This window comes from Sinocyclocheilus grahami, unplaced genomic scaffold (assembly GCF_001515645.1).
Source record: "Sinocyclocheilus grahami isolate Dianchi unplaced genomic scaffold, SAMN03320097.WGS_v1.1 scaffold45.1, whole genome shotgun sequence".
NCBI classification, from domain to species: domain Eukaryota; kingdom Metazoa; phylum Chordata; class Actinopteri; order Cypriniformes; family Cyprinidae; genus Sinocyclocheilus; species Sinocyclocheilus grahami.
In genome coordinates, this window is record NW_015505224.1 from 1,428,679 (window position 1) to 1,454,142 (window position 25,464).

At 37.8% G+C, this 25,464-nt stretch overlaps 1 protein-coding gene across 2 annotated transcripts in view; it reads right to left on the minus strand.

Moving 5' to 3' along the window:
* Positions 1-6,788: 6,788 nt before the first annotated feature.
* Positions 6,789-25,464, minus strand: part of LOC107582508 (uncharacterized) — a 100,193-nt gene continuing 81,517 nt past the window's right edge. For both annotated transcript variants that reach the window (XM_016268388.1, XM_016268389.1), the window contains exons 4-9: positions 20,052-20,131; positions 18,936-19,757; positions 12,724-12,904; positions 11,313-11,448; positions 8,320-8,334; positions 6,789-7,686 (exon numbers count right to left, since the gene is read on the minus strand). In XM_016268388.1, the coding sequence (XP_016123874.1) occupies positions 7,517-7,686; positions 8,320-8,334; positions 11,313-11,448; positions 12,724-12,904; positions 18,936-19,757; positions 20,052-20,131 (1,404 nt within the window). In that variant the 3' untranslated portion in view covers positions 6,789-7,516. The remainder of the gene's footprint in view (positions 7,687-8,319; positions 8,335-11,312; positions 11,449-12,723; positions 12,905-18,935; positions 19,758-20,051; positions 20,132-25,464) is intronic.

The following is a 25,464-nucleotide window of genomic DNA, read 5'->3' on the forward strand; positions in this document are numbered from 1 at the left end:
ATTCTCCCCCCAGCTGAATCCTTGAAGCAAACCCTACAAGAATGCATACGTTCCATTCAATTTTTAAGCCATTTTCAATTTTATGAAAACATCTCCTTGGCCATTAGTTTGCACACATCATGACAAAAAGTTGTCAAAGAATTTTGATCTTATAAAGTGTTGTTAAGATGTAAGCCGATATGTTCCCCATTTTTACTAATTTACCAAAATCTGCTCCAAGCAGTGTCCAATCTTAAGTTATTTAGCCAAACTTATGATTTATCAGTGAGCAGTGTTTGACAGATACTGTATGTCAGTAACTGCTTTAAGGCAGGCGTATAATGAATTCATAATTTCATATCATGATAACTATTTACAGGCTATGCAGTATAAAAACAAGCACACTTCAGTGTGTCCTCTACTAGTTTAACTTTTTCAAATAACAAAAAGAGCCTAAAACATAATGCACAATAAAATGTAAACATGTAATGTTTCAAACAGAACATGTTTGACAGAGATGCAAAAGAACTAACTATAAAGAACAATAGGCTAAACACACACACACACACACAGGACATTTTCAACCAATATCTAGCTATATATCTCTTTTTTAATTAACTTTCCTCCGTTTTTGTTCAGTAGGCTAAACGCCTGCATGGTGGGTGGGTGGGTGAGCAGCAGGGGGCGCTCTAGATCCTCACTACAGTTTTATTTATTTATTAATTTTATTTATTTATTTATTTATTAATAACTCACCTACAACATTTACACTTGGTAAATTCGCACTCTTGCATTATACATGACATACAACAACGTAACAAAATGTACTACCAGTGTTTAGGACACGAACCAGGGTACTTGCATATTATTGTTCTTTTGTTGCTTTTGATAGCTCCTATAGTATTGTATATTATTTATTTATTTACTTATTTTTAGATTTGACAGTCTGATCCTAAAGAAATTGGAAATGTTTCTGGCTATTATTATGTTTTAGTGATATGACACTACTACTTCCTTATGCATTTTATGTTAATAATAAAGATACAAGCAGTCATTTAAAATTCAACATCAATTATGAATAATGTCAGTATTGCTGAACTAGGAGTCTGTAACTAAATGAACACACACACACACACACACACACATCAGGCATCATTGTCCGATATTAATTAATAGGTAAATAAATTGTCCTTTAGGTTTAACCTTCAGCAAAAAAGTCATGTGTACCTAATAAAAAAAAAGTTGGAAAGTGCCCCTCTTCTTTCTTCCTCTTCTGCCCTAAATTGGTGCAAGAGACGGTAAATCATGGAGACCACACTTGTCAGGATGGTCCCATATGTCCCAAAGAAAGTGCATACTTTGAAAATGTATTTGCCAGACTATATTGCTGTCCATTTAAAATAAAGATGCACTTTTACAGTATTTTACAACGTCTCTTTTAAGATAATATATAGTACAATATCTTATAAAGATGCACACACCTGTATTTATAGTGTTGTGGTATGAATAATGTTTTAATCTTTCATTTTTAACCTGACACCAGCTCAGAGCCCTAGAATTATTTGATTTCTTTACTTTTTCGAGCATGTCTTCAGAAATACGGCAATTTATTCTGTGTAGCATTCTTCCACTGCAGCATTACTTAAAACACAAAAGCTTTGTATCCTTTTGCGCTGATAACACATTCCTTAAAGTGTTTGTTTGGTTGAAGTTTCAGTTCAACAACACATTGCACTTTAAAGTTTTAAAGTTTAGTATATGCCACACATACAGTGGCTTTTAGTTATTATAGAAATAAATTGAAGGGCCTTAAAATTGAGCTGCAAAATGATCAATTCACACTCATTTGAAACTGACCCGCAACATGCAATTCATCTTTGCTGCCCTTCATTTAAAAAGTGGTGTCCTTCACACTTATTATAAATAGACTTAAATTAAAAATGACCTGTAATATCTTTGAATTAGTTAGACAAAAATGTGACTCGTTGTAATGAGCATACTGTTCATATCTACCATCAGCCTTAAATGCTGATACAGCACTGTTTCCAAATGTTTGATGTTGGCAGGCTCATTTTGAATTGCAGATGATTATGAGAAGACACTGAGAACATCCTCAGCAGGAAGGACAGACACATCCCTGCTTTGACCTTGAGAGCTGCGGTCTGATGCTCTGTGTGTGTGTGTGTGTGTGTGTGTGTGTGTGTTTGAGCTGAGGTCAGATCCATCAATCATGCCTGCATGTGCTTCTGGGAAAGGCTTCCTCCACCATTTTTATTAGATTTTCCATCTAGATCATTTTTAATAGTACACCTTCATAAAGCACTAATCGCTTTGTTGGCTTCATATCTTGGAACATTCAATCAAATGCTTATTACAGCCTCTATCCTGATAATACGTTTAGTTGTTAGACACGTTTTGGCCAGGTCTTTCTCAGAAAAGAGATTTTAATCTCCTGAGACTAGCCTGGTAAAATAAGGGTATAATAATAATAACAGAGTCCAGCTGCTTTTAGATCAATGCTGTGGAGGTTGTCTGTAAGGTCAGCTCTCAGGGGCCATTTAATGAACTGTATTCTGTGTAATGACCTTCCTTTCTTCTCTTCTTGTGTTGGGGGGCCATTTGAGCGTTTGACAGTATGACACGTTTATGTAGATATTTCAAACTAAACTTTATTTGAAAATATCTTAGTCATCATGTATGTGGGTTTTAAATTCATTGGTTTTTGTGTCCTACCAAGGGGGGAGCTAAAGGCAAAGACATGGAGCTAATATGGAAGCTGCTTGACATTTATGACCCCTTTCCCCCCCACCCCTCTCGCTCTATGGCTCATGCGCAGTGCATGAGGATTTAATGTTTGGCCTAGTTTCTTAATAAAATAGCATTTGGTACTGTGATGATAATAAACTTATAAAATGCATCGCTCTTGAAGGATCACATGAGATCTCACTTCAGAGAAACTGAAACTCATGAGTCGGTGACAAATAAACGGTGCAGTTCGACACTGGCTAAGTTAAGATTTCTTTTATTGCTCCACTCAGACTCCCTTTAAAAACACAGCACAAATGTAGTCACTCATGTCTCAGCGAAGAAACTAAAATCAACCAGATAAAGGTGGTAATACTGAGGGGGGGGGAAAAAAGAGAAACATACATAAAATACAAAACTATACATGTAAATTACAGCCTTTTCAGTTTCACAAAACCAGTATTTATCCACTGAGAAAGCCACGACGTGAAATGCTTGATCAACTCCACTGATGTTATCTATTTGACACAGTGTTTATTAAAGGCCTTGACAACACATAAATGACCAACTGAGAATATCATTTAACTTTCCTATGGGAAATAATTCGTTCAACATATCCAGGCATATTCAGTTTTCAGACCTTTAATCACCTGTTATTACAGTAATTTATAAAAACAAGCATCTGGTACAACACAGGCTGGTGAAAATAACTTCTACATTTCCTTTATTTGGTTGTTTTTTAAAGCAGCACTATGTAACTTTTGGCTCTCTAGCGGTTAATAAACAGAACTGCACACATCCCGCGGAAGAACATTCCAACCGAAGCTACTTCTCTAAGTTTATGTCTATGGCGATTCACGCAGGTATGTGTTACTCCGCAGCGGTGACGACCCGACCAGGCTACAATAGTCCAAATATAAGTACTTATAAGTGTACCGTAGTGATTCGGAATAAGACAAAAACGAGGTTTGGAAGATGAATTCATGATGTACTCGCTCATTATATACATTTGGCCAATTTTGAACACAGAAAGTGTTACATAGTGCTGCTTTAATGCTCAAAAAATGCTTAGAGAAACTATTTACTACTAGAGAAAAAGTACAAGAAATAAGAGGGAGATGCAAGAAACAGTCATGTTATCCATGTTCAAGCCAATTCAGTAATAATGCACTGAACACTTCTATGACGAGCCATGAAACAAACAAGACTATCACTGCACTTTAAAACACATCCATCAAAATATGATGCAGTGCAGTGCTAAAAAGATTCTGGAAAATGTGTATCTGTTTCAGTGTTTCCATCACTAGATAGTAAAAGGAGCCAGCTCCCATCATTTTACAAATATGCTATCAAATAAACCAAACTTGGGAAATGTATAGGCTACACTGAATCTTAATTACTGCCATAAAACTAAGTAAAATGTCTCATATCGCTAGGCTATGGGGCTAGTAAGGATTTACTGGCAAAACACTTAACCAGTGCAGTACTTGTATTCCACGCATCTTCATATCTCCAACAACAAAAAAGGCTTCATTTGGATGTTCTCAAAGCTGACGGGGTTGCATTAATGCATTGTTGTAGTGCATACATTGTGACGTTATCCAAAGAATATGCTTGGTCGCATACAGACAGACTCAACGTAAGTCGTTGACTTGATAAGGAATACAAAAGCTATGCCATTAGCAAACTGAACATTGAGCATCTTTTATTGGTCAAAGGGCACAAAGCCAGTCAGAAGAGGTTAAAAAATGATGAATGTGCATTCTCTGTGCTGTAGCTCTAGATGGCAGAATTATCCTGTACCTTTTGAACATATCAGAGCATGAAAAAGATGAATTCACAATAGTTTATAAGAAGCACAGCCCATAAAAATGATCATTGCTGGGGACGTCAATTAAAGTCGTATCCAGGTCAATACACATTAGAATGAAGGCCAAAACTAACATGGCTATTTCCCAACATTTAAAGCCATTGAAATGCTAAACAATATTACCGAATACATACAAACCTGAAATTACACCCATGGGAAATTTGCTATAATGGTTTTCAAAATCTGAGCAAACAAGCAGATTCATCATTTCATCATTGCTAAAACCTCATTCCTGTTATTCAAGTGGTTTAAAATCAACTCAGAAGCAATGGCAGATCTTTAATAATCCATTTTATAAAAGAACAGAAAAAAATCTTGGATTTAGAATGGTAAAAGGTAAAATTCATAATGAAGGTAAATCTCTTTCACACACAGAATGTATTCCACGCATCTTCATATCTCCAACAACAAAAAAGGCTTCATTTGGATGTTCTCAAAGCCTGCGGGGGTTGCATTAATGCATTGTTGTAGTGCATACATTGTGACGTTATCCAAAGAATATGCTTGGTCGCATACAGACAGACTCAACGTAAGTCGTTGACTTGATAAGGAATACAAAAGCTATGCCATTAGCAAACTGAACATTGAGCATCTTTTATTGGTCAAAGGGCACAAAGCCAGTCAGAAGAGGTTAAAAAATGATGAATGTGCATTCTCTGTGCTGTAGCTCTAGATGGCAGAATTATCCTGTACCTTTTGAACATATCAGAGCATAAAAAAGATGAATTCACAATAGTTTATAAGAAGCACAGCCCATAAAAATGATCATTGCTGGGGACGTCAATTAAAGTCGTATCCAGGTCAATACACATTAGAATGAAGGCCAAAACTAACATGGCTATTTCCCAACATTTAAAGCCATTGAAATGCTAAACAATATTACCGAATACATACAAACCTGAAATTACACCCATGGGAAATTTGCTATAATGGTTTTCAAAATCTGAGCAAACAAGCAGATTCATCATTTCATCATTGCTAAAACCTCATTCCTGTTATTCAAGTGGTTTAAAATCAACTCAGAAGCAATGGCAGATCTTTAATAATCCATTTTGTAAAATAACAGAAAAAAATCTTGGATTTAGAATGGTAAAAGGTAAAATTCATAATGAAGGTAAATCTCTTTCACACACAGAATTCATGACTGATTCATTGCAAAGCTTGTATGGTGCTACACTGAAGTACATTTCCTTCAGGGAGACATTTGAATTCTTTACATTCGCAACATACACTTTAAGGCCTGATTTACTAAAGGGGTCAACAACAAACCTAATGTTCATGGTAACAAAAAGGAAAAGTATTTTGGTTTAAAAAAAAAAAAAAAAACATGTTTCAAGTTCTTACAAATGGGCTCTTTGTATGCATGCTGGTTTCATATGATTTTGAAAAACTTCATACTTTCAAGAAACGTTTCAATTTAATGACTAAAAATGTAATGTGGTGTAACTGCCAGGTAAAAACTAAAAACTTAAATTTTCCTTACAGTTCATAATATACATTTGAATAAACAAATGAACAAAAATGATCAAATTAAAGTTACAAAAATACAAAAAAAGGAAAAATAAGAGTATATCTATCTATCTATCTATCTATCTATCTATATATATATATAGTACGTCACACACATTAGAAGTGCTTATTTCACATTGTAACGTGAGCATCAGTTTACAGTCCAGGATCAAACATAAGGGTCAACAACAAACCTAATGTTCGTGGTAACAAAAAGGAAAAGTCTTTTGGTTTAAAAAAAAAAAACAACATGTTCCAAGTTCTTACAAATGGGCTCTTTGTATGCATGCTGGTTTCATATGATTTTGAAAAACTTCATATTTTCAAGAAACGTTTCAATTTAATGACTAAAAATGTAATGTGGTGTAACTGCCAGGTAAAAACAAAAAACTGAAATGTTCCTTACAGTTAATAATATACATTTGAATAAACAAATGAACAAAAATGATCAAATTAAAGTTACAAAAATAGGAAAAATAAGAGTATATATATATACACACATACATACATACATACACATTTATATAATATATATATATATATATATGTATATGTATATAGGATGCGATTAATCGTTTTGACAGCGCTATATATACATATGTATGTAACTTTTTTTTTTTTAGTTTTTGGGGAGCCAAACCACATGATATAAAAACCTTGCTCATCATAAAAAGATTGTATAACCCTTTTTTTTTTCCCCCAGCATGTTGGTTACAGCACATGTTGTGTTTGTTGGATCACATTACACAACTTTGATTTGGTAGTTCTTCAAAAAGTAATAAGCTGCAAAGTCATTTTGTTGACTCTTGCCCCCTAAGAAACTACTTAAAACTACAGACAAACCACTTAAGGTTTTCTTTTCAAGACAATTGCTTTATTAAGGATTGTCCTCATTTTTTAGGACGGTTCCATCGTAGAAGAGGTATATACTATACAGGTGTTTGAATATATTAATTGCAGTTTATTATTACGGTAAATACATTAATGGACCCGGACCAAAAGAAGAGCCTCATGTCATTGACCCATATGCAGTAATCCTAAAGCAAGACTGCAGTAATACATTGCCCTGCAACAATATTCCATAAAATCTATATGTATACGAAGTGCTTCTGGAATACAACACAAGATCTAAAACCTACATCAAGCACAACACCGGGGCAAACACAGGAGCGGGGATGCAAAGACAGGCGACTGGAGTCCTGATATCCCACCCAAGCTTCTAAAGAGCCAGCAATGGACACAGGGCTATGCTTCAGAATGCATATACAGCATTTTCACCCTTGACCATTTGACTAAAATCATTAGAAATGGCTGAGAAAGCGAGACCAGGAGCAAAGAAATTTCAGGTGTGTCTCTGTCCGTCTTTATTGGTATTAAATTCAGTCAACCTTTGAGTTGTTTACAGTTGCTTTCCTATTTGGAACAGGGCTTTCGAAATGTCAGCAAAGAATCAAGTGTGAGGGAATTGCCATGTGCTAAGTCTCTAAATGCTACGGTCTGTTCAAGCACAAGGTCTTGGACATGGAATACTGTACTGCTTTCGGAGGCTCCGTAAGTCAGGCCGGGGTGCAGCTTTAGTCCACCTGACGTCATTATCAAAAGGCAGAGAATGATGTTAGTGCTGCACAAACAGGACAGTCTTTTGCATTTTTGCAAGCCCATGTGCTTTTCTTATGATGAAAGTGGCCTTTTTAATCAATATCTTGCGTGATACAATCAACCTAATTATATACAAAGGACCGGTTTGATGGGTCCATCTCATTCATTACACCTACACATGAGCAATATCAGGAGAGCAGTTTGATACAGTTTTACGCCATTTTCGAATTCGATAAAAACACGCCACAGTCCATTAAAATGCAGCGCGTGCCTCTTTGTTCCACAAATAACCTTTGCAGTTGCTTTCTCTTTAATCTTTTGTGCCTGAATATATCCAGAAAATAGATTTAAGAAAAAAAGTCAGGCTGTGATAAGTGGCCATCAAGCCTGAAATTGCCTTTGTCCGGCACATTCACAACCGACAGTATGGGGCAGCCGGGCACACTGCGTTCAGAGCGCGTTCTGGCTGTGAAGCATTATTGCCTTTATTCACGTTGCAACAGTCATGCTAGAGACGGCTAATGTAGCCGGGGGAGGAAGAGAGGGACCTTCAAAGAAATCATTACAGTTAGAGGAAAGAGTTAGGAGGAAAGAATGGTAAATGTAAAAGCGTTTACCTGGTATTCTCCCCGCTGCATGGTTAAAAAGAGTTTGTTACTATTTCACTATTGGCAAAAGATGAAGCCACTGAAAGGGATGGAGGGTCAGGGGTGCAGGTGGGTGGAAATCATATCTTAAGATAGCTGCTGGAACGATTTGGCGTGAGATGAGGAATGGACACATTCAGGTTTGTGTACATGCACTGCGCTTGACAGGCCTCTGACTCTGCTCAAGCCTTACCATGCAAGATGAAGAAAAGTCAATGGTGTAACCATGGTAACAGTGATCAAAGATCTCCTTCAAAGCTACAGTTCTTGTACAATGAGGCACGTGTGAATGGGCTCTTAATGTTAGGAGCAAATCAGTAAAGAGCCTGCTGTCAGACGCCCATCAGCGTACAGGTCAGTGTTAAAAGTCCTCTAGAGTGTGGTAAAAGGGATGGTGTGTTTTAGTCAAGCACACAAACACCTGCACCCCAGCTCAAATCCGTTACAGAAATAAAACCCATTGCTGTCATATTCTCCGAAACGCATCCGGTCCCTGCGATCCACAGCTCCCTAATGGTATTGATTAGGTGGAGTTTGAGAGATGATCTGTGAGTAAATCAACTCTACCATTAGCGTACTAGTCCTGCATAGCTTAAGGCCCGTTCACACCAAGGACGATAAAGTTTTAACAATCATTTGAATTCTGTGAGAATAGGGAAATGCACATCAGGGTTGCCAGGTCTGTGAAACAAAACCAGCCAATTGCTATTCAAAACTAGCCTATTCGTGTTTTTTTTTTTCAGTGGTTTTTCCCTCCGTTGAGGGTCCCCTTTGTTGAAATAATGTTGACAACACTGGTCCACACCACCAATATAAAAATAATGACACAGAAGAACGATATCATTGGAATCACTTTCAGAACGTTTTTTTATCCAGCTTTTGAACAATAAAAACATTGACAGCCAATCAGAATCCACCAGAATTTAAAGAGCTTTTAAATTAGCATTTAAAGTGGTAGATGACAAAACTGCAGCACATGCTGTACGTTATCGTCTGTTGACGTGGACAGTAATATAGTTATCATTACAATTACCATTTTTGGTATGAAAAACCTTTTTTTCCAGCCAAGAACAACTAACTTAGTAAGCTGTTATATTTACCTTTGTACAATTGGAGTCAGCATGATTAAGAATTTTGCACGAGGGATGCATGGGGCGAAAAATGTAGCCGGGAGAAATTTCGTATTGAATTCAGTTTTGCTGAATTTTGAACATGGTTTTCACTTTGTTGGCCAATATCCACCTTATTTTTCAATGCGGAAGTAAGCTGTTTTCTGTGAATGTGCAAGACATTTGGTTCATTAGCAGCTGTGGGGAAATAACAAGAAGAATACCAACGTGCAGTAAATGGTAAAACTGTTTGCACTACAAACCAGTGTGATAAATACATTAAAATAATAGGGTAAGACACCAGTTTCCAACATCAAGCAGCAAAACAAGTTGTTTTGTACAGCTAAAAATAGCTGGAAGCCAATGACACCGGAAGCCAAATTTACAAATGGTCGTGCCCGATCTTATGGGAAAAATAAGGTGGATAGAGCTGATTGGTTTGGAAGTGAGAAAGCAGTGGCTTATGCATCACTATATTATTGGCAATGGACCTTCTTTGCCTGTGAAACTTCACCAAAGTTTCACTAATGTGACCACACCTTTTAGATAGGACGAGACCATCTGTTTGACATGTAAAGTGGCCAGCTGCAGTTAAGGATGCTACACAAATGTTGGGCTGTCACTGAGAGTCTGTCAGCATAGCTTCTATGGTGTTTTCCTAGTCGGTCCCCTATTAGTGGCTTTGTTAAAAAACGGCTGCAGAGTAAGAGAGATCACTCTAATTGGCTGTTCACCTAGGCGAACCAGTGCACGAGAAGAAAAACAGTAGTGACGAAAGCAAGCAATCACTAAACTTAAAAAAAGGCTTTGTTTAGGGTTTGTTTAACCGCAGTCCTAGCTATTCTGGTTTCCCTTTTTAAATGCAGAACACAGACTACTGCCATCTGCTGGTATGGAGAGTTATTTCCCTTCACGCAGATGCATAATTATGTGCTAGTTGGCTTTAGTTTTTGCAATGTCCTCAAGCGCAACTTTTCTGGTTTAGAAAGCGACATGAGAAGACACCACAGTCGGGTTTCTTTGATGTCAGTTTAATGTGTCTGGGCCTTTAGGAACTGGTAAATCTGAGACTGTATAACAACAATACACAAACACAGAACACAAAGCCAATAATACATTTTTGCTCGAAGAAATTTAGTTTACCTACTACTAAGTGCCTATTATTTAATTCTAAATTAAGGCGCTTGTTGTGTCTAAAATCCAATATATTTGTAGAGTATATACCAAAGAAGTGTTTTTTATTATACAGATGCATAGTATAAAAATGAAACGTACTACATCTGCCATCTCATCACTGCCCTTTGACCTATATGCTATTTAACCAATGACACTATACAAATTTTGTTAAATTTAGTAATTTAACTACAAAGAACAATTTTCTTGGGATGCATAACATTTGATAAAATCGTTAATGTGTTGCTCTTTGCATACTGTATAGTGGGGAAGTGCACATCAAAAGTTGTGTAAAGTCAGCCAATTAGATTATAGCTTTCCAGCTGTGTGTGTAATATGTATCCGTGAATGAACTGTGGTCGGTCTGAACATGTCGCCTGAGGACGGCACACTGTGCGTACCAACTCTCACATCCTTAAAATGAGACACCCATCTTAAATCACCCATATCCATATACCCATGTGGAGGTAATAAATACATCAAGATATGCATCGCTGTCAGTAGGAGGAATGTGATCGTTCCATAAACAACAGAACAATCCAGAGGGAACGTAAGGACTGTGGGATGGTACGGAGGGGCATGGGGCTGGAGGGAAGCAGGCAGACAGAGCTGGATGAGGAAGAGGTGGAGGTAGTGCTAAACTGGCTGGGGAAGGGGAGGGCAGGGCAGGGCAGGGCTAACCTTGTTTGATCTCCTCTGCTGTGCGGTCAATGAGGACGTAGAGCGACCAGACGACGCATGTGATGGCGATGACGTGAAAAGTGACTGAGCACATGATCTTCCTCCTCTCACTGGCGGTCATCTGAAGCTTCTCCCACTGCAGACACAGATATTACAAAGACATACAGAAATTATTCCCAACACATTTGATCTTTAAATGTTGTTGTAAAAAAAACTTTGATGACTATAATCAATATAATAGTCAACATTCTTCAGAGTGCAGTACAAACAAAATTGGTGACCTGGCCTTTCTGCTTAATAAATATTTCATGCGTCTTAGTGAGAGTGATCTCTGGATCTCTTTTAGCCATTAAGTGCAGGTCTCTCTATTAAGCTATGACCCAAAATCCACATCAAACCACCCTTTTTACCATGAAAACATTATACTGACAAAGAATAGTCAAAAAACCCACATCAGTCAAGCACTAATCCGAATTTCTTGTTTCCCCTTTAGTGTCTATGGGTGTCATTCAAATTTAATTTTAGATGAGATTTGATCTGCACTCTTTCTTCTGGAAGGATGCTGATGTTGTTATTTGTTAACACGAGTAACACCTGCCAACACAAATTCATAACCTATTCAACAGAACACTGTCTCAAATATCATTTTACAGCCAGTGATGATAACACAAACTGAATGAATCCAACCAGCAGAGTATACTGGTTATCAGTCAGTCTGTCACACCGACCGTTTTTGCATCTCAGTTCATCTTGCAGACACCTTGAAATCTCTCTCTCTCTCTCTCTCTCTCTCTCTCTCTCTCTCTCTCGGAGGAAGTCTGCTCAAGCACAATCTCTATGGTGACATAAAGGCTGTCCTAGATATGCCCTATTTTAAACCCCATTTGAGACACACACCATCAGAAATGTAATTAAAAGAGGAAGCAGTGAACAAAGACTAAACACTGAAGTGGCTGGACTTTCATCTTATACACGTCACTCAAAAATAATTCATTATAACACAATTAATAATCAAAACCTCCTGCAGGCTTTATGGACTAACTTGTTTTTAATCATCTCAAAGGACAGGAAATTATTAGTGTTTTTAAAGATTAACTAAGTAAGAGTTAGATGATGGCAAAGGTGATGTAAAAAATAGGAGAAATAAGCACACACAAATATACAAAGCTGGCTGATACGTAAAAAAAATATGCACATATATATCATCATTAAACAATCTCGACCATGCTAGGTATGGCTTGTTTTACTATATGTTTTCTGAATGTAATTCAATCCAGTGTCTGTTTTATAAGGGCATGTTTTAACACTTCACATAAGGCTTTTTATAGTGTGCTTTTTAAAGATGTTCGGTATGAGTAGGTAAACCTCAACATTTTTCCATCTGATTGTGTATACATGTATGTAACGTTACCTTACGGAGTGGTTTGAGCTTGGTCTCCATGATGAAGTTGTACTTGCAGAGCTCGCAGCAGCGTGTGTCTGAGCTCTTGATCCACTGTTGCAGGCAGGCCTGATGGACAAACCGCAAACTCCCAGTGCAGTGACAGGGTGTTATCAGCGGACTCTCATCATCCCCCTCACAGTGACAAATCCTACAGTTTATTTACGGAGAGAGAGGGAGAAACACTCGGTCATCCTCCTAAAACCACTGCAGAGCAACATGAACCACCACACACTTATATCACTGGAATCCTATAATACTGTTAATCTCATAATGCAGCTGTAATCGCAACTGATTCTTAATACTTGCTGTTAGGATTTTCAAGTTTTGAATAAACCATAATCACCAAAAAAATTAACTTTCAAAGTGATTGATTATAAAGCGGACACTATAAACTGGCTAAAACAGAAGCCAGTAGTTAGGATGGAAACACAGTTTCTGTGTTCACCATGTTCAGATCAGTGCCGCAATATACACATAAATCTAACATTTCCCTTTCCTGAAGGATTCATGGAAAGTAATTCCCAACAGAAACTTCAACAGAACCTATAGAGGCATCCAACTGTTAAACTTTAAATCACACAAGCAGGGGAAAACGGAAAAGCTGTTTGTTACTGGAAGGATGGCTGGATTTGTAGAGTGTCCAGGGGGAGATAAGAGATAGAGACGGAGACAGAGACAGAGCAGGATCTAAGCTGAAAGCTCAATTTATTCTCCATGTAATTTCATTGCTAAGAAATAAATGAGATGTTATTTTTTTATTCTCTTCTCTCTCTACCACTCGTGGGCATTTATGCACATGAATTTAATTTCTGACTCAGCCAGTGTTTAATAAGCTTAGAGGTCATCTGGGAAAGCAACACGTACAAACAACTGTGTGACAAATGTCAACATTCATATTAGGAGGATGTCAGAGCCATCGTTCCGCTGAGGCAAGCGTCAGTTCAAAGTGAATCACAGATGAGTTCACATCTCACTGGTGCTCTTTAGAGAACAACACAGGACTAGCAATTTGGGAGAGACATCATTACAAAATAGAGATCAACTCAATTTTCAATGGCCAAAACCATGTATAATATAATATTCAGGAAAAAAATTTAATAAAATAAAATAACATTTGGCTTTGACATCCCTGCAACCCTACACAGGACCAAAAACTACATAAAAATAAATACTATAAGGACCATTTTATCATTTTACAGCAATAAATGAGATGCAGTGAGACACAAACAAAACTGTGGAAATTAAATGAACATATTTTACAGAATATTTACTCTATACACATTTTTCTGTTTTCAGAATAATTTGTGTATTATTCATTGCATGGCTGCTGGTGGATTTGAAACAAACACAATGGGGAGCTCAATTTCCATGCATGCAGATCTCAAAGTGCAATGTCATTGTGATGAGTTTGATTCCCAGGAAACATAATATGATAAAAATGCACAGTTTGAAGTCGCTTTAAATAAAACCATCTGCCAAATGTGGAAAATGTACATTCTTCAGAGGCGAGAGATTTGACTGTGACTTTTCAAACATTTCAAACAACAGTACTTGCCAGAGGAATGTTATGAGGAAAAATTGTAGTTAGACAACCATACATTTAATCTGTGATGTATACACGTGCTGACAGAACAACAGCATACAACAAATGACATTATGGTCGCAGCACACGGTTTAGACGTTGTAATGGATGTACCAATAATATCCTCCACGATACGGGCCCTCTAAATGTTAACTAGCTGCCGGGGCACAAATGAGAGGGAAGATTGCTTCAGTGTCAGCGTCCAGAGGAGGCTTTTCAGACTGAATGACCAGGATAATGACTATTTTCAGACACGCATGATCCAGTCAAGGCTCTACAAGATTAGAGCAAGAAACAGCACAGAGAAAGAGAAAAACGAAGCCTGTCACATCTCCATCATCTTACACCCGTCTGAGCACAGTGTGTAATAACGTCCGTGAGTGCTTTATGGGACATTGCTTTAATGGACTCCTTTTGTTTATGATTGCTCATATTTTTCTTGACTACAAAGGCCAGATTCATTTCCCTCTTTCACTTCCTTTCTATTTTAATCAGAATATATTAAGACAATCACATAAAGCTAGACAGATTACATTAAAATAGAAAGACTCAATCCAATTACCACATTTAAGACATTATATCCAGCCTTTTCACAAGGTTTCACAATTGCTCATTGACCTGCTGTTCTGGAATAGTCAAATGATTTCATTAGACAAGCATTCACTCTTCATAGCACTGTATTAAAGTAAATACACTACTGTAATTCTATGATACTCAATAAATATGATTGTATTTCTTGTGACATGGATTCAAATGTTTAAAACAAGTAAAAAAAAAAGTGCAAAATGTAGTTTAAAAAAAAGAAACATTTTCCATTCTGTTTTCACTAAATTAACATAAGGAAAAATAATATATACTTATTTTAATTTATAAGCACCAATATTTCCAATACATCTTCTATATATATTTTGACTAGCGCATTTTAATACCCTAACCCTTCACTGAACATTTTGGGTACAAACAATGAATTTTTGAATTGACTCGAGACATTAAAGGGGTGGTTCATTGCGATTTCTCTAATTTAACGTTAGTTAGTGTGTAATGTTGCTGTTTGAGCATAAACAATATCTGCAAAGTTACGAAGCTGAAAGTTCAATGCAAACGGAGATTGAAAAGAGTCTTTTAAAATTCTGGCAGTTTAATGCCTACAAAAACGGCTGGTAGGGACTTCAACAAGTTACTTCCCGGGTTTGTGACGACACAAACCCAGATAAACCCTGTCCTTAGGAAAAGGCAACAAAGGGGGCGAGGCCATGCTGAGCTGCTTTAGAGAAGAGGAAGAGAAAACTAGAGGTGCACGTAAAAATCTATTCATATATGAATCGCGATTCTGTCTTCTAACGATTCAAATGGATTCACAAGTTTCAAAATCAATGTTCTAAAGCAGCGGTTCTTGATCCTTTTCCTCGCGTCCCCCTGCTCTGCACACGCTCTGCATCTCTCTCTCTCTCTCTCTCTCTCTCTCTCTCTCTCTCTCTCTCTCATTCAGCTCAGCTCCAACAATGAACTGATACAATTAGGGATGCTCCGATCCGCCTTTTTCTCCCCCGATACCGATACCGATCCGATACCAGTGAAGTTTTTTTCCCTCACTTAAATAAATGTAGAATTTATATATCTCTGTGTGTGGAACTGATAATCATTCTTTCACAATCTACTAGATACAGACTACTACATTATAAAGAAAAATAAAATAAACAAATATGAAAAAATATAGGCCTATGTATATTTATAATCTATGACAAAAATTTATCATAAACTAGGTTAGTGGATAATTCGGCAGCAAAAGTTATTCTAGAAAATTCAGTGCACAATAATTTTAGAAATCCAAACTATTTTGTGGAGAACAAATAAAAGTGTTGCACTAAATATGGTAAAATGTTACACATTGCTATTTGTATTATTATAAAATACATTCATTGAAAACATTCATGAATGTATTTATATATAAGTAACATGTTACACATTGCTATTTGTATTATTATAAAATCCATTCATTAAAAACATTCAGAGACAACAACAAACAAAAAACATAGGCCTACCATTAAAAGCCGTGCTTGCACAGGTTCTGCACGATCCTCTTCAATAATATCATCTGATCAATAATATAATCTCAATCGGGCTCAAACTGATAAGCGATATTAACGATGCCGTTGTTTACAATACAACCAGAACACATGCAGCTGAGGTGAGGGGCGGGACGCTTAGACGCGCACTAGAGGTGGTTGAGCCAATCACAACACACTGGGTTAGCTAACCAATCAGAGCCCATCACCTATTTCTGAGGGAGGGGCTTCATAAAAGAAGAAAATGATCAGCATGTTTCTCAGAGAAGGGACAGAGCGGTGTGGAATGAAGGTAAATTATGTGAAAAACAATGCGTTTTTAAAAAAAACGAAGCATTAACACATGTTAGACTGCACACCATAAACACAATCAAGCCTAGAAAAAACCAGTGAACCACCTCTTTAACAAATAAAACATACCAATTAGCATATTATATTGTATGTTCCTCAGATCATTGTATTGGTTCTTTCAAGCACCTGTTCATAAATGGTTTTCTAAAGAGCTGAAGCATAAAACATTTTCACTGTCGTTTGAGAACGTTCTCTTGAAAATATAACTGCAGATGTGACTGAGCACATAATTATGAGCAGACAGAAACATATGAATAATTCCTATATTATTCCATGAATAGATCCCTCATAAACTAAAATATTCAGATGCAGTTAAAACATTTAAATGCACCAGTACATGTGATGTTCCTCTCACATAAAAATGAATCCTTGCCATGGGTCACACCTCAAGACACCTGAGCATGCTTTGTGGCATATCTCCAAGCCTGGGCATTTCAGCTCTGGTTTAAACCAATAAGTCTTGCTGGCTGATCTCTAAATGTCAGCTATTTTAAGAGCACATGTGTTTTCACAGCACTGCGTAAGAGTGGTAATACATGTGGGAAGAAACCTCCTCTCACCCTTAAGACGTACACAATAAAAAAACTGAAGAAGTCTTGTGAAGCTCAGGTAAAGTGTTAAGCAATGACTTTAGCTTAGAGATAAGCAGATCTTCTCAAAAAGCTTGTTGGATGTAGCCACTTTACAAACAAACATAAGCTGCATCCGAATATGAATCCCTACTATACAGCTGGCTAAAAAAACTGTACATGAAAAGAGTAGTATTCCGAATTCACAGTATTCATACTACAGTAGGCAAAAAGTACCCGGATGGATTACTACTTCCAGCTAAATTCTGAATTGTCAATGCAAAGGATACTTTATTCCCCCATGAGGCCACGGGAGAGGATTTGTGAATGGCAGTAAAGTGACACAACTGACGCTGTTAGGTCACATGACAAAGACAAACGTAGTGCGTCTGGATTACATTTATACTACACATTCACACTATATAGAACAATTTTGTAGCGGTCACAAAATTTGTTCCTCATCCAGTGTAGTACCTAGTCATGGCATGCGATTTTGGACGCAGCCATACTCTTTTTCTATATAAGCCAGAGGGGAGTTCACCTGAAAGCTACTACCCTAAATCTGAGATGCTGGAAAGAATTTGTAACAACCAAATAGTACTTGGAGCTGAAAAGCAGTTTTTCTTCAAGAGTTATTTAGTTTGATGCCGGCAGGCCGCAGCTCTAAGTCAATTACATACCTCATAAGTTACGCTAATTGTTTCCTGACGCATCCGTGTGGCCCTGTAGATGAATATTGATAACGGTTATTTTGCCTGGTCTCAAATCGCAAAGCCAGAGAGCCACAACCAAAACTGTAATCAGATCTCAATCTTCATTCTACCTCATTCAATATGGCTAAACTACATCAATCAAGAAGCTACCATAAACATCGTCTGGATCTCTCCAAGTAAATCTACTTGGACTGTCCATGACAGCATTGCGATGCAATATGCATCACATCCCACACAGAAGGTCAGACACATCCCTCTTCCACACGGTGGATCTTTAACACTCATAAATGCCAAGTTCTGTCATTAAACTCTAGATGGCGCAGGCTGATGGGTTGTTAATGCAAACTGATGATATCCACAGTGTTAAACTACATGGCACAAGCTGACTGGTTCATGTTGCATACGCAGCCAATAAGCATGCTGCTTTACATTTACATGGCTGGTTAGCATCCACTAGTTACTCGGAAACTCTCCATCTTCCCCAGCTCCACCTGTATAGATCTGCTATGGGTTATTATATATGCTACATGTGCAGCAGCAGTATGTCCCTTAAATACTCACAGCACAGTATCTGTATATGTATTGGAAGTAGCAAGTTCCTGTACTTGCTTTGCTTTGCAGCAGGAGCAATAATCTACAACAGCAATAACCAACAGCAGCAGCAGCGTAGCAGATCTATTCCACCAATACATTAACATTTTCATTTTTATCGCCCACCATTACAAGAGGACGAGAAACTATCACAGCACTAGCAGGCCTCTATCAGGAAGGACAAACAGGGACTTGTAGGAAATGAACATCCAGGTGAGGGCTGTAGTGGGACTATGAGGATGAATCACTCTAGAGGTGGAGCCCATAGGTAAGAGGAGCTGGGCAGGAGTGAGTAAGTCCCACCAACCTGCAGCAGTCCCCCGAGAGGGAGTAGGGCGACAATGGCCCATTTTTCTCAGACAGCGGAGAGCAGCATTGATCCAGGTCGCTGTCCTCCTCAAGGGAGCAAAGAGGAGCCCGCAAGCCCTCAGTCTTCAGCTTCCAGCGGGACGAGTTCTCCTCGAACACCTCGTCGTCTCCCATCTCTTCCATACAGCAGGACTCGCTGACGTTCAGCATGGCGCTGGATGACTTGCCGATGTGCAGCCTTGAAGCGTAGCTTCCCATCTCAGATGCCTGCAGGCTTCCTGCGGTGGACGAGCGGGTGAACGGGATGATGAACCGCAGGAAGTTGGAGCTTCTTTGAAGGTCTGAATGGGGAGGAACAGGGGGAGCCAGGCAGTGCTCAGGCCCTGGGTTGGAGATGTATTTATAGTTGTTGAGGAAGGATGGAGGCTGAGAAGCAAACGGAGGAGGAGAGTTGGCTTGACCATTGAGGGCTTTGATGTGGCCGTCTTGCACGAGTTGTTCCTTCTCCGCTCCCAGCTCCCCATCCGAACACGTGCGGTCTATAAAGTGAAGACCGTTGCATAGGCTGTCCATCTTTTGTCCCACGTCATTTAGAGACTTTGAGAACTTGAGACTGCCTCCTTCTGGTTTCAAGTTGACTGATGGTTTGAGTAGGGAGAGCCATTCTGTGCCAAACAAGGTCCTATTTTTGGGTTTGTTGGGGGAGTCCAGGCAGAGCGTGGTCATGGTGACACCCTGAGATGCTGAGCTTTTACCATTAGAGTTCAACAGCACTACAGTGGCCTGTAAAGACTTCTGGTCCCGAGCGAGGTCATTAGAACTGCATACGAGAGGAGAGGGATGGGACAGAAAGAGAGGTGCAGAAACAGAGATGGGAAGAGAGAAAATGGACATAAAGAGACATGCAACATGCATTAGAGAACAAATGGAGACAGGTGGGAGGAACCAAGAGGAAGGTTTAGAAAATAAAATGCCAGAACCAAGCTGGACGGCAGTGTTGGCCCATTGATATTTTGACAGCTCTGCCTCTTTCTGGATCTTTTACTTTCTTTCAGGACACGACCATGATGCAGGAGCACACTGAGGCTTCAGGCCTGACGGAGGGCAAACCTACCTGCATATATCCTGGTTCGAGGGTGTCACTGAAGTCCTGGGAAAGCTGCAAGGTGCATTCACAGATGTCGGACTTCCAGCCTGTATGCAAAACAGAGATCAAAGCAGCAAATTAGAAATTTTAAGTAAAGAAGCATGTCCTGATGGAAATTCCGGTCCTTGCAAGGCATCAAAATATTTTACGTAAATTTTGCTTTTTGTTTTATGGTTCTGCATAAATTAAATGCATCACAGCCACTTTGCCTTTGTCATGACACTCGGCACATATACACTACTGTTCAAAAGTTTTGAGTCAGTAAGACTCAAAGTAAGAGTTTGAGTTGGTGGGACTTTTTTTTTTTTTAAAGGAATTAATACTTTTATTTAGCAAAGACACATTTAGTTGATCAAAGGTGACAGAAATCTTTGTAACATTATAAATGTATTTACTATTTCAAATATATGCTGTATAATGATAAAAGAATCCTAAAAAATGTATCATGGTTTCTACAAAAAATAATGTACTGAAGGATCATGTGACAATTAAGACTGAAGTAATGATGCTGAAAATTCAGCTTTGCATCACAGGAATAAATTACAAATTAAAATATGTTTAAAAAATAAAAGTCATTTAAAATTTTTATTATATTTCACATTATTTCTGTTTTTGCTCTTTTTTTCAAATAAATGCAGTCTTGTTAAGCATGAGAGACTTTAAAAACATTTTTTTTAATCTTACGGACCCCAAATGTTTGAATGGTATACTGTATATGGTGTATGGTTAAATGTATTGTATGCAAGACCAATTATGAAAACAGATGTCAGAAAGAAGACACATCATTGCAATGGAATATTTTAAAGAATATTTTGAAAAGAAAGGGGGGGGGGTTTACATTCAAGACAAATAAAAACTTTTGACAAAAGGAATATCCTTGCCTAAAACCTATTTCTCTCTCTCTCTTACACACACACACACACACACACACACACACTAATATTACCTGGGCATTTGGATCAAAGCAGCATGGATCACATGCGCAATGTTTGATTCCATCATTTATGTCCCAGACTAATTACCTATCGATTCTATCTGTAACAAACAGAGAATTTATAGCCCAGGGCCTGACAGGGATCAATACAGGATAGAGTGTCCGGAACTGCCCTCTACAAAAATACACACACTAACACACAAGCTGACACGCACAGTCACACAAATTCACATCTTTGATGAATAATGTTCCAAGAAATTATTAGGAAATAATAGTGTTTTCAGGCGTGAGAAATGTGGAAGTAACATGCCTGAGTGAGCGCCTTACATTAGCATCTCAATTCAGAATTTCATATGATTCACACTCATTTATACAGAAACTTTTCTGTTTATGTTACTTGGGAATTGAAGATGTGAACATTTTTAAACATTTAATGGCACTTTCCACAAATGGGGTACAAATAGGGCCTGGGAAATTCAGAAAATGTTGACTGTCTATCTCAGGAGATCAAAATAAATATTATTTGAACATTTTTATTTTGAATTCATTATTTACACATTTCTTGCAACCCCATTACCAAATGATGTTACTTCTTAGGTGTTACTTCATAGTCATTTTTTAATACATACTATACACATTTACCTAGTACTTACATCTTATAGAAATTAAAAACAGTACTAGTAAAGTAGTATATAGTAAAAAAAAATTAAAAAAAAGGTAAACAAATAGTGTATATGCAATATGTGCAATAGTGTATATGTGCAAATGTGTGTATGTCTGTGTTGCTTAGTCGAGTTATGACGACAGTGCAAACGTGATTAACTGAGTCACTCCGGCTCCTTGCAGACCCAGTCAGCAAGATAAGGTGTATTTTCAAGCCTGACAGAGTGCATGTTTGTGAAGACTCCCTTCTGAGATGTGATATACACACACAGCCATGTGTGAATCAACAAAAACAACACAAACCCTTGACAAAACAGCATACTGACTACTGAAAATTGGACAGAGATGAGGCACAGACTTGCGCGTGACGACACATGAGCAACAACGCTAGTAATGGGTTATGCAAATTCCAGTGCTGTGGTTATGGAATTTGCCTCGAATACATGTGGTTTTAGTGAAGATGTTGACAGCATGTTTTAATGCCTAGTTCACACTGACAGCAATTTTGTCCCTCGAGGTTGCGAGGTCACTAACAGGCATCCCCGCAAAAAAAAGTAAACAAATAGTGTATATGTGCAAATGTGTGTATGTCTGTGTTGCTTAGTCGAGTTATGACGACAGTGCAAACATGATTAACTGAGTCACTCCGGCTCCTTGCAGACCCAGTCAGCAAGATAAGGTGTATTTTCAAGCCTGACAGAGTGCATGTTTGTGAAGACTCCCTTCTGAGATGTGATATACACACACAGCCATGTGTGAATCAACAAAAACAACACAAACCCTTGACAAAACAGCATACTGACTACTGAAAATTGGACAGAGATGAGGCACAGACTTGCGCGTGACGACACATGAGCAACAACGCTAGTAATGGGTTATGCAAATTCCAGTGCTGTGGTTATGGAATTTGCCTCGAATACATGTGGTTTTAGTGAAGATGTTGACAGCATGTTTTAATGCCTAGTTCACACTGACAGCAATTTTGTCCCTCGAGGTTGCGAGGTCACTAACAGGCATCCCCGCTTCTGGATGCCCTAACATTTAAACCTTTATATTAGATGTTTTGCTAGTATAAACAAGATGACAAGGTCTCTATTTTCTTGCTGCTAAAAAAACAATATGCAGGGAAAATGTATGTATATAAACTTCAGCAATGCAAAATGCATCATATAATGAACAAGATCAATGCATGAATCGCCAAATTCTGATATGGTTTTCCTGCATCATTTTTATGGTATCACATAATCTCCACTCACTTCACTCCCATTGTTAATCACCCCATCTAGTTGTTGCTGATTTGCATAAAGTTGGACTCAACTTTGAGTTTCTAGACATGCCCACACAGTGTCGCCAACTGTTGCTATCACTCATGTCAACGGACGTGCAGAGTTGAATCAGAGCTAAATTGAATGGGCAGCAATTCAAGAAATCTAGCTTCTTTCCCACATAATTTTGAGATTTAAAATGTTTTTCAGTACAGGAGAAACATCAGAAGTGCATGTATGCAGTTTAGAGGAAACATTTTTGGTTAACATGTGGTGCCAACTACACTACACCCAAATTAAACTGATAGTCCCAACCTAAACTCACACCATAGGTTGAACCATTGTTAGTGTGATGGACTGGTTGGGATGCACAAACAGAACAATGTTTTTATAGCACCAGCCATGCACAATATTTATACTTTTCAGAGGATTCAACCTACAAATCGCTTACTATGAATTTGTAAAACTCATTGCACATTAAGCAGAGATAGGAGAAAATACAGTACCGTTCAGAAGTGTGTGTGTGTGTTTTAAAGACATTAATACTTTTATTCAGGAAAGACGCATTATAATGATCAAAAGTGACAGTAAAGACATTTACAATGTTACAAAGATTTATATTTCAAATACTATACATGCTGTTCTTTTGAACTTCTATTCATTAAAGAAAACATTTTCACAAAATATTAAGCAGCACAACCATTTGAAACATTGATAATAATGAAGAAATGTTTCTTTAACAGCAAATCAGCATATTAGAATGATTTCTGAAGGATCGCGTGCCACTGAAGACTGGAGTAATGATGCTGAAAATTCTGCTTTGACATGACATAGGAATAAATTATATTTTAAAATACATTAATAAATTGATTAGTTTAAATGGTAATAATATTTATAATGCATAAAAATAGCACTATAATGCTATTTTTACTATATTTTTGATCAAATTAATGCAGCCTTGCACGGTGAGGATAAGAGATATCTTTAAAAAAAACATAATAATTCCAAACTTTTGAACAGTGGTGTATTTCCGAAAAAAGAAAAATGAATCACCCTTAAGTTTTTTCTGAAAGAACCATCACCTGAGACTCCCAAACCTCAAAGTAAATGTTTGTGACTTCAGTTCTGTTTTCAGAGAACAGACAGGAGAAAGAATGAACATGTGGCATAAACAACAAGAGAAGAAGAGTAGGCCCTTGCCTCCAAATCTACTCAGCAAGCCTTCATAAGCCCTTCCTGTCTTTTTCATTCTCTACAAAGCAACTGTAAAGTCTGTATGTGTGCCGTCCACCTCCAGAGGGCTAAATTGCTCCCAATGACGGGTGTTATTCTGGGAGGCCGTCCTCTCTCCATGGCTCCATTCATCACACACACAGAGTACAGTGACCTAGCATCTTGGGCCAAGATTACACGCTCTAAAACCTTCTCTCAGCCCCAACACAGGCACAAGTGTGCAAAAGGCCAGAAAACTGTGGTTAATATACAAACTAAATGTACATCATGATGAAACCCATACCTTGAATGCACAAAATATGATTTTTGTGATATTTTTGATATTTTATGACTTATCTAGGTCTAGAAGTCACACTTATAAATTAGGAAATCTCACGTATATCCAGGTTTTTCTAGACGGTGAGGACAATGGTTCTTCAATGAAGAAAAAAAAAAGTTAATGAGGGGTGAATTAAAATAAGACAAAAAAACTGTTTTGCTGTTTATTTTATTGTTCCCTTTTGTTTTATTTTAACTCAACACCCAGGAACCTGGTTGAGAACCACTAGTGTAAAATGTAGTGAATTAACTTGAAGTCATTTCTAAAACATGGTACTACTGAGCTTATTGTGAATTAGCAACTTGCTAACATATTATGGAAACTGGCAATAAAGGTCAATTCAGGGTCTGTTAATGTGTTTGAGAAAATAAATGACTACACATTGTAGGTTTTTCTTTAATAGCATAATTGCATAAGCGATAAAACCCCAGTATGACGCAGTCAGTAAGAATGTTTGTTTCATAATGAGGTGGATTTGAATGGCATGTGATCTTTTGGATTGAGTCTAAAAAGCAATCAAAAGGAAATTAGGTAGAAGTTGGGTACAGAAACAGAATGAATAAGCAGCACTAAATTCAAAAGCATTTAAACAAGCAAGGTTTTGTTTCCAGACTGTTCAACCTGAACCAATTTTCTGGAAGCATATTAACTCTGCAGCTAATTGTTTGTACATTATCATCTGCACAATTTGAGGCGTATGTCTACAGAATGATTATGGAAATGAATGCAGATGCTGCCATATGAAAGGTCTGTCAATCAAACGTGACATTTGATGTGATGAGGCAGAGGGGTTCAAAACAGATGTTCTCTAATGAACCAAAGACAGTCTACCCTCTTCAAGACCATACTTAAACTGAGTACACTTGATCTGCAAGCCACACAGCCCCATCAGGCAAACAGAGAGTCCCACTCAATGTTGCGTAACTGGACATGGACATAGCTTTTCATTATATGGACAAAAAAATT